This window comes from Dermacentor andersoni, chromosome 4 (assembly GCF_023375885.2).
Source record: "Dermacentor andersoni chromosome 4, qqDerAnde1_hic_scaffold, whole genome shotgun sequence".
In the NCBI taxonomy this organism is placed as follows: domain Eukaryota; kingdom Metazoa; phylum Arthropoda; class Arachnida; order Ixodida; family Ixodidae; genus Dermacentor; species Dermacentor andersoni.
Genome location: NC_092817.1, coordinates 7,008,458 through 7,022,289, shown reverse-complemented (window position 1 = coordinate 7,022,289; position 13,832 = coordinate 7,008,458). Strand labels below are relative to the sequence as shown.

Genomic DNA, 13,832 nt, shown 5'->3' with positions numbered 1-13,832 from the left:
TGAAGCTAGAGTTTGCACAAAGATCATTCAAGTTTGCAGAAGTTTACATGAAGGCCATTAAAAATTTAGTATCAATAAATAGACTGATTTCTTTTATTATGCAGAATGTTGGCACTGTGGCCTCAGTTTGGTAGAGGGACTATAGATCGGTGATGGGCTCCAATGGTAAGCTTTTGCAGGCACTCCCTGTTGAGACCACCAAATAGTGTCTGGCCTTGGTGAAATGAGCCAGTCCTAAGTGTAGGGGAATCGAAGTAAAGAAACTGGAGGGAGGGTATGCCCACAGGATGCAGACCTACTCAGGGTAGGCTTCACATGGGGGCCCTCGGGGATTTGCCGTCATTCCAAGCAGCAATTGCAGCCTTTGGCGGTTCAGAGGTTGGCAACAAATGGCAGTCTCTTCACAATGGTCACCATAAAACTGCTTACAGATGACAAAGGACATTTCAACAGTGACTGGATCTGTCACCTGTTGCGCACAATTCAGATGAATTTCATGGCAGGAATTTCATGGAATGAGTAGCAGCAACAATGGCTACAGCAGCAACACAGTCAGGAGTGGTACAACTGTTGGTGCACACAGGCCAAGTGTTACAACTGGTGGAGCAATGTCTGGAGGCTCTTATTCATGATGCACAATATGAACAAAAATGCGGTGAGAACAAAAGCCTGAAGAAGAAGATGACGAGGGTCCCTGTGGCAAGCAGCAGCATTTCAACGGCTATCTTCCCAATCAATAATCTCTGCCAGCCTTCATCTGTAACACACAATCATCTGCAACAGTTTTGGCAATCAGCAGCATTTAAATGGCTATCATCCCAATCGATCATCTCTGCCAGCCTTCATCTGTCAATAAACACACAATCATTCGTAACATTTTTGGTGGAGTTGCGGGGTATCTGTTGACTGCGGTACCAGTGAGCTTTGTCAGCAGCATCTTAGTCCCAGAAGTTGTTGATGAACGACCACTGGCTTTAGGAGTATGGGTGGCGACAAAAAGGGGTCGCAAGCTTACGTCATCACGCAATTCTTGCTGGAAAGCGGCAACATTGGGACATTCAGAAGCAATAGCAGCTAGACAATCATCGAAGCTGTCTTCACCGGAGTGTGTCATTGCCATAGGTAGGCTAGAAGGGCAATTGGTGTCAGTATGACGGCAGCCACTCCTGTAAGTTACCACAAAGTAGTAGTCTTGAAGTCGTAAAGCCCATCGTGCCAGACAACCAGACAAATCTCGAAGACTTACAAGCCAGCATAAAGAATGGTGGAAAGGGCTGTAGTCAGTTGTTTCGTGATTTGCTGCATTACAGGCATATGTCATGTATGGTAAGACGTCATCCCAGTTCTTGTAGTCAGAAGACACGTGCATGGCCAGCATGTTCACCAGCGTTCAGCACGTCTGTTCAACAAGAGCACTGGTCTGTGGACAATACGGTGTTGAGCATCAGAAATGCACCCCGAAGACATGAAGCAGCTTTTCTACAGCGCTTCGTCACTTAAGATAAGGTTATTGGCAGATATCTATGGATCCTACGGACAGATAGAAGACCATATTTGCTACACCAGACAGTTCATTCAAATTTAATTTTATGGCATTCGGGCTTTGTAACTCACCCACCACTTTGGAGATTCATGGATGCAATTCTTCGCAGACTAAAGTGAGACATATGCCTTTGTTACCTGGATGCTATTGTCATTTGCGGCCATACATTTGAAGAGCCCAACACCGGTCTTAGCCTAGTTTTGGATTGTGTGGAGAAAGCTGGCTTGATTCTCAACTCCGGAAAGTGTTGGTTTGGCAAGCACCAGGCATTGGTTCTTGGCCATCTTGTGAGCAAGGATGTAGTCCAACCTGACCCACGGAAGATTGAGGCAGTCAGCGCCTTCAAGCCATCGCAGTCTGCATGAGTAATCTGCAGTTTCCTTGGATTGTGCTCATATTTCCGCTGCTTTGTTCCGAGATTCGCTGACATTGTGCATTCATTGACGCATCTGTTTCATAAATGATGTATCCTTTAATTGGACACCAGAGTGCGAGTCGTCATTCTGTCAACTGAAGGTCCTACTTACTTCAGACTCTATCGCGCATCACTTCGACACTTCTTCACCCACCGAAATCCATACTGATGCCCTTGGGATAGGTATCGGAGCAGTGCTCATACAACAATACAATGATGCAGAACACGTTGTTGCTTATGCCAGTTGTCTCAGCAATTCTGAGTGAAATTAGACTGTCACGGAGCTGTTTTTGCTGTTCAGAAATTTCGCTGCTATGTTTACAGTCACCCATTCAAGATCATCACCGACCACCATTCTTTAAGCTGGTTTCTCTAGTTTAAAGTCCTTGAGATCCATCTGGTCATCTGGCAAGATGGGCTTTACGACTTCAAGAATATGACTTCGTGGTAACTTACAGGAGTGGTCGCCGTCATATTGACACTGGTTGCCTTCCTCACCTACCATTGGCAACGACACACTCCGATGAAGAGAGCTTCGATGGCTGTCTAGCAGCTATTATTGCTCCTTAATTTTCCTATGTTACCGCTTTCCAGCAGGAACAGTGCAATAACGTAAGCTTGGAACCTCTTTTTGTTATGGCCCACACTCACAAAGCCAGTGGTCGGTTTTCTATATGTGACGACTTGCTGTATAAAACCAACTACTCAGTGAGTGGTGCTCGCTTCCTCCTTGTGCCAGAAAGTCTTCAAAGTGACGTACTATGTGCCATGCATGATGACCCAACATCGAGTCATCTGGGATTTGCCCACACGCTGCAGTATGTCCAGGAACACTTTTACAGGCCATAGATGCAATCCACAAAGCAATACATCTTTAGCTATGATCAATGCCAACACCACAAGCAACCTTCAAGCGCACCATCAGGCCTTCTCCGCCCACTGATTCCTCCTCAGAAACCCTTCGAACAAGTTGGTAACAGCCTCCTGGGCCCCTTTGCACGGTCATTGAACAACAACGGATGGATCATCATCTGTGTTTGCCATCTTACTCGGCGCACAGAAACAGCAGCAGTACCCTCACCACCACTACTTGCGTCTCAGCCTCGGCTTCCTTGTGTTTCTTCATTCTAAGCCATGGCACATCTCGCGTGATTACAAGTGACCGTGGTAGGCAGTTCATCGCCAACGCTGTAGAAGAGCTACTTCATCTCTGCAGCGTACATTTCCAACACAACACCGTATCTTCCACAGACTAACGGTGTTGTTGAATAGACGAACTGAATGCTGACAAGCATATTGGCCCTGTACAGGCGTGGCCACTGCTAGTGGGAACACAGGAGTTCGTGGCAGCCCTCTGCAGAGTGCCACCAACTGCGCCTCATGAAGTCTGGGCAGATGACTTACCATAGTAGACAACTCGCCGGGCTTTTAGCCATTTGCTTTTATTGCGCATGCGCCGCCAGACTTTATGAGGTGCCGATGGTGGGGCTCTCTGCAGAGCGATGCCATGGCTCCCACATTCGCGCTAGCAATGGCCGCGACTGTACATGTCCTCTGACCACAAGAACTGGAATGACATCGTACCATTCACTACGTATGCATATAATACAGCGAAGCATGAAACAACTGACTACAGCCCTTTCTACTTTCTTCATGCCGGATCACATCAGACCTTCCTTGACATCATCCTACCATTTTCTCTATACGCTGAAGATTCAGTCTATACCCTGAAGAACCTCAATGGATAGCACGTCTTCGCACGGAGGCATCGCAAAACCGCTCAAAGCAGCAGTACGATTGCACTCATCAATCAGTTTCTTTTGTTTTCTTTTGAAAAAGGCAATTTAGTGAGGCTTTGGACTGCAGAGTGCAGGTGCGGCTTGTGCCGCAAGTTTCTGTCGCACTATGTTAGCCCATTCGCCATTTTAGACCGTTTGAGTAACCTAACCTGTGTGGTCACATCCCTCTCGTCTACAGGTCAGTGGTCTAGCAAAACCTAACTTGCACATGTTGCGCGTCTTAAGCCCTATTATCCAGTCACTGAACAATGACTCACCCAGAGGGCTCCATCTGCAAAATGGGGATAGCAAGGCAGCGAGAACAAGAGGTTGAGGAAGACGACGACGGTCCCTGTGGCAAGCAGCACCATTTGAACGGCTATGTTTTGGATCGATCAGCTCTGCCAGCCTTCATTTGTAAATAAACACACAATCATCCGTAACAATATTGTTGGCAGGGTGCCATGCACTGGGTGTAGGAATGACGAGTAGCAGGAGCCATGGCGTCTTATTTCTCTGCATATTCCTTGTCGGGTTGCCACAAGTTAAGGGCAAATGTGGTATTGTTGCACAAGGAAATTGCAGCAGTAATTCAGGAGCCAGTCAAAGTAGTAAGCAGTGTGCCAGCATTTAGTCTGCTCAAAGCACTGACATTTAGTGATTATGGAGTTCAAGAAAGCCTAATTATTACCACTAAGTACACTGTACGCATTGTCATATTTGTCCTTCAAAATGCGTCACATATTGTCCTTCTCTGATATCGCTACAACTTTTGCAGCAGAAGACTAACATGTCTTGAAGAGATATATGACTTCATGGGTGGCAGTGTATGACAGAAATCTCTTCTTGGCGATCAACTATTGTTTAAAAGGTCTCCAAAACAAGTCAGGCAGCTTCTCTTTGCAGGCATCCCTGCTGGGTGCTGTGCCTTTTGGGTAAAATGTGACACCGACTAAGCATGAGCATCTGGTCTCATCCATTGTGCAATCTTCCATACTGGCACCATTGGTGGTGGACAATTTGCCCAAGCTTTACAGTGCAAAAGGAAAATTACTGACAGAGTTTGTGGGGATGCGCGACTCTCACACGTCCCCTGGTATGTTGTTTTCCCGCACGGCTCGCGTGGCCTGGCGCCCGCAGCGGTCGGAGTGGTTGAGGCGCAGTACGAGAGATGGCGCGAGTGTTGCGCTGCTAACGCCGCCAACAGGCAGGGGTTACTTGGGGGCCGAAAGACAAGGTGCTTCCTCTTGGGTTCGGGACCACAAGCAGTGCGGACGTGCCGTGCCGCGCGTGCGCCGATCCATGCTTCTGCGAGACCGTCTCGCATGGCCGCCTTCGAACGCGCCACCGTTCGCGTGACCGTACGCGCGAACGACCAGGCGTTGGGATCCAGCATGGGGCGAACATATTCGCTCGCTATCCGGTCGCGGTGAGTCGGACTTCTAGATTTGTCGCACACCCATCGGCATGTTTTGTGGATAGCAACTCGCCTAGCTGGCATTGATCTATGAAAGGTGCAATAAATGCCCTTGTGATTGTTTGCACTACTGTGTTGTCGTTCCTTTGTCCCAAGAGCATGGGTGTGAGAACCCCACAAGTTGGCATGGATGGTCTGGTATCAGCGAGCATTGCGATTGACTCAACATAGCATCTGATGCAGAGATCCAACTCCTGGTTGTAGTGGGGCTACCTAGCAGCTAAAGATGTTGAAAGTAGATATGTACAAAGCTATATTCAGAAGGTCCACACGAAATGCACCAAAGCACGAAACACAAACCGGACACCAGCACACAATCAACATGAGACTGTTGTCTTCAACTTTTCTCCAACAGAGTCCACCAATTATAGGTAGTATGTACAGCCAGGACAATGGCATGTATGAAGCGAGCTGCTGCATGATAGCTTTAAAGCCGTAGTTTAAAGTGTACCCTGAACCTATACCCTCTGACATTGCACACCTCCGCACGTGACTCAGCTGATTTAAAAGCCCATATACTAGGGCCACTCTTGGGCTAGGCCCAGAACAAAGTACCTCTTTGTTAGGCAGGCCTGCTACATACAAAGCCAGACTGTAGCACTCACGGTGACAGGAGCACAGTTCACATACCTCTGTGGAAATAGTGCAAGTGATACTGTGCAGAACATGTACAGAACATATGTGTCCGTGTGCATAATATATTGCACTACCATGTTCCAATGCTTGAGGTGAAACTAAGTTTTTGGTTCTGCCGTATATGAGTACTTCTTTCCCACATCTCATCTTCTGCACAGACAGAGGCACATCATAACGTGCAATTTATCTAGCCTCACTTTTTGTATGTTAATTACCAAATTAGAAGCAAAAATCTCACTTCTACTGCAGGCAGATAGAACTAGATAAAGCATGGCATGCAGAAAAGAACTGCAACACTCTACTTTGCCACTTAGCACTAACATTGCAATGAAAGCTGCAGTGGCCACCAAGAAAGCATACTAAACCAGCATAAACAAATTTACTGCTCTCCCAACTAGAAATTTTCTTTGAAAGGAAGCTTTGCTTTCCTACTCACATACATGAGAACTGCAGAAATGTTACCATTATGCAACCATTTAGCCAACTTGAACAAGACAGTCACATTCAAAAGGAAAAGCTGAATTACTATTAACATAATGTCACTTCTTTAGGCCTTCAAGTGTTCCAAAAGAGTTACAAGCAAAGTTGAAGCATCATGGTTACACCTCTTAAAAACAGCAACAGCAATTTTGTAAACACACATTAGAGTGCTTAAGTGAAATATGCAGCAATTTGTCCTTCAAAGGGGCCAAACAATTTTTGAACAGGACAAGAAAACGTGCCCAATCTGAGTAGACAGTGCTTTCGTGAAAATGCAAGCCAAATACTACTCCACTGCATGAAGCAGAGAGTTTCTTGCATGATAGACTGTTTGCTATCTGCTGCATACTCTCAGGGACTTTGCTCATTTACTGACTTGTGTGTGGGAAATGATGAAATTTCATTGCTTCAGCCACCGTGAGGCACACTGTTATTCCCTCACCTAATCCCCTCGTTACCCTCATCAGTGATTGGTTCTCAAAAAGAGATCACGAATGCAAGGCCCAAAAAAGTTCCAGGGGGGATATCGACCACAGTGCAAAATGCTGAAATGGGTGTTTTCCAAGGCAACCGAGAACACTGAGTGATGATGAAAGCAGGTGAATACCCCCGCTTCTTGCTAGCTTTAGTCCTCCTGCCTGCTCATCAAGCGTCCCGGAAGCATCTTGTTGAGAAGACCCAATGAAGCGTTTGTTTTGTTATCAGTGTATGTTGTGTCCGCACCCACACCAATTTGTCTCCGAGGGCGATAGAATCGAGGTTTGTGTGTGCACTGGAAAGCTAGACAGTGGCCACACAGCGCTCAAGTCGGGGTTAGACTGGGTAGGAACTGCTTACACGTCGGTGATGATATTACACTTGGTACTATGGGTCAGAGACACTGGCCAAAGGGCAACTGTTCATGAGCATAAATTACAAGCACCCTTCCAGATTTTTCTAGGAAATGTAGAAGCAGTTGTTATTAATGTACTTTGCCAATCCTGTCTCCACTCCTCTGATGCTCTCAGGCACCTTTTCTAGGTGCCAACCTCAACGTTAGCACACCATGGAAAGCAGTGTCATCACTCCCATGCTAGATGTAAATGAGAGAAGCAAATGTTATACCCCTGTCACACTGGAAGTTTTAATGTCATTCGAATCGAATGGCATTCGGTGCAACGAATGTCATTCGCCCGCGGAGGTGCTACACTAGAAAAATTAATGTCATTTGGTGGCGATATCAATGGCGATCATCCCTAAAAAAACGTGGCGACTAAAATGGAACAAGATAGGTATCAAGTGCTTGCATAGGCAATCCATATATTTAAAAATAGTTTTGGGACGTCGCTTCACTGAAAAAAAAAATTATTTTAGTAATGCGTATAAAAAAAAAGTTCAATTTCAGACTATGTGGCCACTATAAGCCAAAACAAGGCTTAGCCACATGAGTAGCCGATAAATTGAAAACAAACAAAATGGCTGACATGGCGACGCTGGACGACGACGCTAAGTTGCAGCAGGTGAAGTGATTTGTTGCTGCGTACTTTGCATTACGAGCAAGGCGTAATAATCAGAGGAAATGATTAGACGTTCTATGGCTGACGAGCAGAGTGGCGGCGGCATGGGCGGCGACCAGACGCTGCTGAGCTGGAGAGTAACAACATTTTTCGACAGCCTGCCGCACACATTTTGTCTCTTTAAAATAACAAGTCAATTAAAACTTGCAAAAATTTATTATTTCTTTATGAGTACGGCTTTCAATTTGCAAACGCTCTGTCCTGTTTTGCTTTGTTTCTGGGGTTGAGAGTACACATTCGCTCCGAGTGTGAAGCCGAATGAGTTTCTCGAACTCATTCGATTGCAAAAGTCATTCGGTGCTAATGGCATTAAATATTGCTGTGTAGCAACCAAATAATGTCATTCGATGCTAATGCCATTCGGTTCGAATGACATTAGAACTCCCAGTGTGACAGGGGTATTACTCCTTTCATATTAGATACTTCTAAAACATTTCTTTGGGCATATATTCATTGAAAGGCATTGCACTCACTCCAGCATGCTACTCAATTTTAAAGAAATGTGTTTCAGTGCCCGCCCTGGCTATGTCCCTGTCTCCACCAAGAGTATCCGGAGAGTGTTCACATCATACTGAAACATAATGCACTGTAATCAATGGATTCCAACTGGGACTTTGTTTTAAATTCGTAGCTACCCAAAACTTGTATCAAATGATCATCTAAATTTAATGATACATTACTCAAACTGGTTGGGCATGAACTGGTTGGGAGTACTTCTCCACTTCAAACAGCCAATGTAAGAAGCACCCATTCAATAACAATTTGTGATTATACCTCAGTGATGCCTTAAAATGGGCACTCAACAAATACAGAGGAGGTCACCGGGCACAGATATGTTGCATAGTTTTGTGTTTAAATGTTCCGCTTACCACATGGAATATTCATTATCTAAATCATCTTTTGATGTATATAGTAAATTAAAGAAATTTAATTCTGGATCATTTTGTGCCAAGACCACAATGAGGCACACCGTAATGAGGCACACAATGAGGCACACAGTGAGGCACACTGTAGCGGCAGACTCCGGATTTTGACCACCTGGAAATCTTTAACGTGCCTCTGAACCTAAGTACACGAGCGTTTTGCATTTCATCCCCATCGAAGTGCAGCCATCGCGGCCAGGATTCAAACCATGATTTCAAGCTACACAGTGCAATGCTTTAGTCCCTAAGCTACTGGGGTGGGTAATATAGTAAATGGGCTACTCAGTTTTTTTTTTAAATTTGAACAAAGCCAAAATGCAAAAACTAAATGCAAACACAATTCTGGGTGCTTTTGAGTAAACTACCAGAGTCATATACTAAAAGCAATTCATATCAAAAGTCATTGAAGCTGTCTTATCAGGCTGTGTAATAATGTTTGCTAGCAAGAAGAAAAGCAGAGCACTCACACTGCCCAAACCAGTTGAAAGGATGTAGTCGCTTTTTCCCAACCAGAGGACTCTCGAGTCCCGATTATTCGCATGGCCAGGTGCTTGCTGCGGAAGCAAGGAAAAACTGTGTCCGTAGGTTAGACAAGCTAGGCGACACAATATGCCCTCAGAGCACTGTCACATTTACACAACTCCGTTCCAAGGAACTGGACATTCTAATGCAAACAGACAAGGTGGTAAGACGGTCCTCTTTACATTTTCTGATGAGTTGTCATAATTAGAGAGTAGTCTATTGTGCAGTCAGTATTACTCCATTTTTGAATAAAGAAATTCAGTCACAGGCTTGAAGCACATGTGCAATTTCAATATTAACTACATGCATTACGAGCAAAATAATTATTCTTTCTACATTGCTACAAGAACGCGGCATGTTGAACACACCATCAAACATGGTATAGCAATACTTTTAGCAGAGTGATTGTTTCTAGCAACATGCGGCCCACCGGAAGTGAAATGAAGGCCCATTGAGCATTCAAGGGGTTTCTTCACTTAAAGCTCAATGTCAGCTACTTTTTCTTGGCCATTATTCAACAGGACCGTTAAAAACAAGTCGCTTCTGCAAATGTGGACACAGTGCTTCAAGGAGATAAAAAATTATGTGGATCCCACACTGTGGGAATTGACGTAACCGAAGCTTTCTGTGCTGTTTGCTTTGACTGACAATAATTAGTGGTGATACTGACAACAAATGTTTAATTTTTTCAATGTTTAATCCAACACGAGAGTGGTCAGTGGACATTAAATGTTACCTTGCATGCACAACTGCTGTTTTTCTGTGTAGTACACAGAACACACAGGGGGAGGTATTTGCTTGAGGCATTGTTGTGTGCCATACTTTGTTACCTCTGAGAGGGTTGAGCATATTCCTTACCTTACATGGCACGTTGCATCATGGCAGAAGTATTAACCCTTTGAGGGTCAATGACATAAATATACGGCGCTGCGAACAAGCCCAAAATGGTCGATGCTGTATATTTACCGCTGTGTCTATACATTTAAAAAGCGTGCCCACTTCCCAACTTTTCCTTTCCTGGCATGTGCTGAAACTATGTGGGAATACAGGAAATTTTTTTTTCGTGCCTCCCTTTCTCAGTTTTCGTTGCATGGTTTGTTTTAGAGCTAGTTTGCTCTGCCTCGTCTATATACTACCACTTGCACGTTGGCGCGTGCAGGCGGCGGTTTGGGTTTTGCTCAGCGGGCAGTTTTGGCTTCTTGCGCTAGCGAAACTGATGGCTATCTCTTTACTAATCACTCAAAGGGTGACCACCTGTTTCTCGCTCGTTTAGTGCTCACAGGGGAGTGCATAGGAAAGATGCCGCCGTGCATGCGTTTCCTTTTTTCTTTTTTGGAGACACACGAAAACTAATTGCCTCTAGTTGGCGATAAGATGAAGATTAGAAGAAGTTTATCACATGTTTTGCTTTTTGACGGGAACACAATCACACAGTTTTCTTGAGCGCACTCACTAGTGCAGTTCGATTACGCTATGGACATAAATATTAGTGTAAGAGCAGGAACATTTGCGAGTTGTGAAATATTCTCATGTGCGCATATTCTAAGCCATGAACTACGTGTATAACAATGCACCAAATTTTTTATTCTGATAAGTTTATTCCCTTCTTTTATTGATGTTATTCATGAATAAACAGCACATATATACCAACACAAAATATCTTTTTCTCCCTTTACGGTCACCCTAGAAAAATTACGGTAATTTTTTTTTTCGAAATAGGTCCCTCAGAATATTTGGAATCTGCAATAAAAAAATCGACCCTGGGCGGTCGCATACAAGCAAACAAAATCGATCCTCTAAGGGTTAAACTTTATTCAATTATGGGGCTGTGCATGTAAAAACCACAATCTGAATATGAGGCACGCCGTAGTGGTGGACTCCGGAGCAATTCTGAAACAGCGGTGTTCTTTAACATGTGCCTGGATCTAAGCGCACGAGCACATTTTATTTCACCCCCGTCAAAATGCAGCTGCCACAGTCGGGATCAAACCCGTGGCCTTGAGCAATGCTATAGACTCGAAACTACCATAGCGGGTACAGAACTGTTGACGTCCGACCACTTCCCTAATGTCGTCTAGACCCTACGCTGCACTTGAAATAAGGTTTTATTATTAATAGACAAGGTACAGTACAAGGAAATATTATACAGGAGAAGGTCCCGAGGTCAAAGACTGTAATGGGACCTCCAATGCGGCTCTGCTTCTGCACGCCCTGCGTAAGTTGTTCGCTTGACAAATTTGCATAGTGTTTATTTTCCAGAAATAGCTGAAACATACTGTACCATACCTTGAACTTAAATTTATCCCATTTGCCCGTAACCACTGTTGTTTCTATATTAGTAGCGTTTGCTTGCCTTCTCACATTACCTTTTCCTTATATGCACCCCCTACCTCTTGTCACTTTACACCCGAGGATTATTACCACAATATAGTTTCACAAGTCCAGTATTCAGGTAAACACAAGTGCAAGGGGATTGGGCCTGGCCATTTGCTCACAGGATGAGCAGAGGCACAAACGTGAGTGGTCTGCAAGATGCAGCCAGCTGGTGGCACAGAGCTCAACCAAACACAGTAGCAGTAACAAAGTGTATTCTTCTTTGCTGCTGGTGCAAATTTTTTGCAGGAGCGTAATTGTTAACACATTTTCTAAATGTTTCAAATGTTTTACACTTGGTTAGAGCAATATTAGCTCTTTGTTTGGCTGGTTAAGCTCTGCGCCACCAGGTGGTGGACCGTGCAGACCGATCAGGCCGCTCACGTATGTCTATGCTGAAGTTTTTTCATCAGCTTGAGTTTACGCCTCCACCCATCCGTCGAAACGACCAGCTCACCTGTGGTTACCGATATACTAGACACGTTTCGCGCTGCGACAGAATGCTTGCAACACATGCTGCTTCGATAGCTCTCGCTTGGGGTCGCCTGCCAAGCAGCTGGTAGAGAGGTTGGAGGGGCTTCGCGCGCTTGCTTCTGGGTAACCGGATGTAGACGGCACAACGTGCCATCATGACGCAGAGCCAGTGAAGGTGAAGCTTAGTCCCAATCACTCGGCAAACAAGTCGAGGAGAAAATGCATGGTTATAAAGGTGGGTAACTTGTAATCGTCCGTAGCTCTCTTAATGTGAGATGCTTCTCACAAATTGTGGTACGAATGATTAACTTTAGCTGTACCCTACGTGTTTACAAAATTTGTCCGAACCGTTTCAGGGGCCCTTTAAATTCAAGCTGTAATGTATAGATAAATCCAAGTGGAAGTTGCAGTCAGATTCGTTTTGGCCGCTCACGAAATCATAGAATGCCGTTCACGGAAAGCCTTAATTTGTTTACAGGAAGATAGGCCTGGCAACACAGCATCTCCAGTTCAACATCCCATGCCTGGCACCACTCAGTGAAAAGATCGAGTGTCATCCATACTTTCTCGTGGAACGCGTATCAGACAGGGAGGCCTTTCGTGTTCTTGAAGCACAGTGGTGATCTGCTCTTGCTGATAACAAATGGCAGCAGTTTGCACGAGACGTCCATATGCGCAGCAAGCAAGACTAAACAGGCACTTCAACCTTTTTCACCTAATTGTGAACAAGGCTTCTGTATGGAAGCCGAGACGTGTTGTCTTTTAATAAGTTTTACTTGGTCGGTGCACGTCTTTCTTTGTCGCAAGCAAGACTAAGAGCATCCTGCCCATTTTTCCTCCGCGGCATGTACTGCCCTTTAAATTCAATCTAGTATTATTTTACAGCATTTGTCATAACAGTGCAGTTTCAAACTTGTCAGAATTTTAAAATTTCCAACAATTCATCAAGTGGTCACTTCACTGTTAGGAAAAGCACACTTGCAGGGGTGCGGCACAGTGCAGGCTTCGATTTATCAAATGTGGCAGTGAACGGGAGTTCAATGTACACATAGTACATTACTATACTTTTGCATGGGTATTTTAAAGGGGATTTTACAACTGTTTGATATAGACAATAATTCTATATTTCCGTGATCGACTGTATAAACTCGTTTGAAGCAAATACCTTGTGATCTCCTTTCATCATCAGAAGGCTTTCGAAGGAAAGTTTTGAGATCATAGAGTGAACAGAATTTATGTTTCGTAAAACGTGACGCAATATTCGCAAGTTCACAAAAGGAGCTTAAATTCATAAATGTTGAAAATTCAAGAGAGGTGGAAGGTACGGTGTCCTCAAAGGGGCCCTAATGAAATTTGTGCACTGCAAACGGACCGGCTCAGCACATAGATCACACAGTCATGACAATGTCGGCAAAGTATCACACTGTCGCATGCTGCAAAAACAGCTAAATATTCAAAGAAAAATCTGTGTGCTCTTTTTCTCAAGCGAGTCATTCAGGGCACGTGTAGTGCTTCCACATCACATGCATACAATTTGCATCGCACAAGTAGGCGTGTGAACTCCTATGGAACACTAAGCCCACAGGACCACCTTTGGAAATTCAACACAAAGCAAGAAAAGGCAGGGTCATGAAGGAAAAAGGGACATGCACCTT

The 13,832-nt window shown here is 44.7% G+C and overlaps 1 protein-coding gene across 2 annotated transcripts in view; it reads right to left on the bottom strand.

Annotated features, from left to right (window-relative positions):
- The window catches only part of pod1 (coronin pod1), a 164,953-nt gene that overhangs the window by 147,987 nt on the left and 3,134 nt on the right, over nt 1–13,832 (bottom strand). For both annotated transcript variants that reach the window (XM_050182768.3, XM_055073344.2), the window contains exon 8: nt 9,276–9,362. In XM_050182768.3, the coding sequence (XP_050038725.2) occupies nt 9,276–9,362 (87 nt within the window). The remainder of the gene's footprint in view (nt 1–9,275; nt 9,363–13,832) is intronic.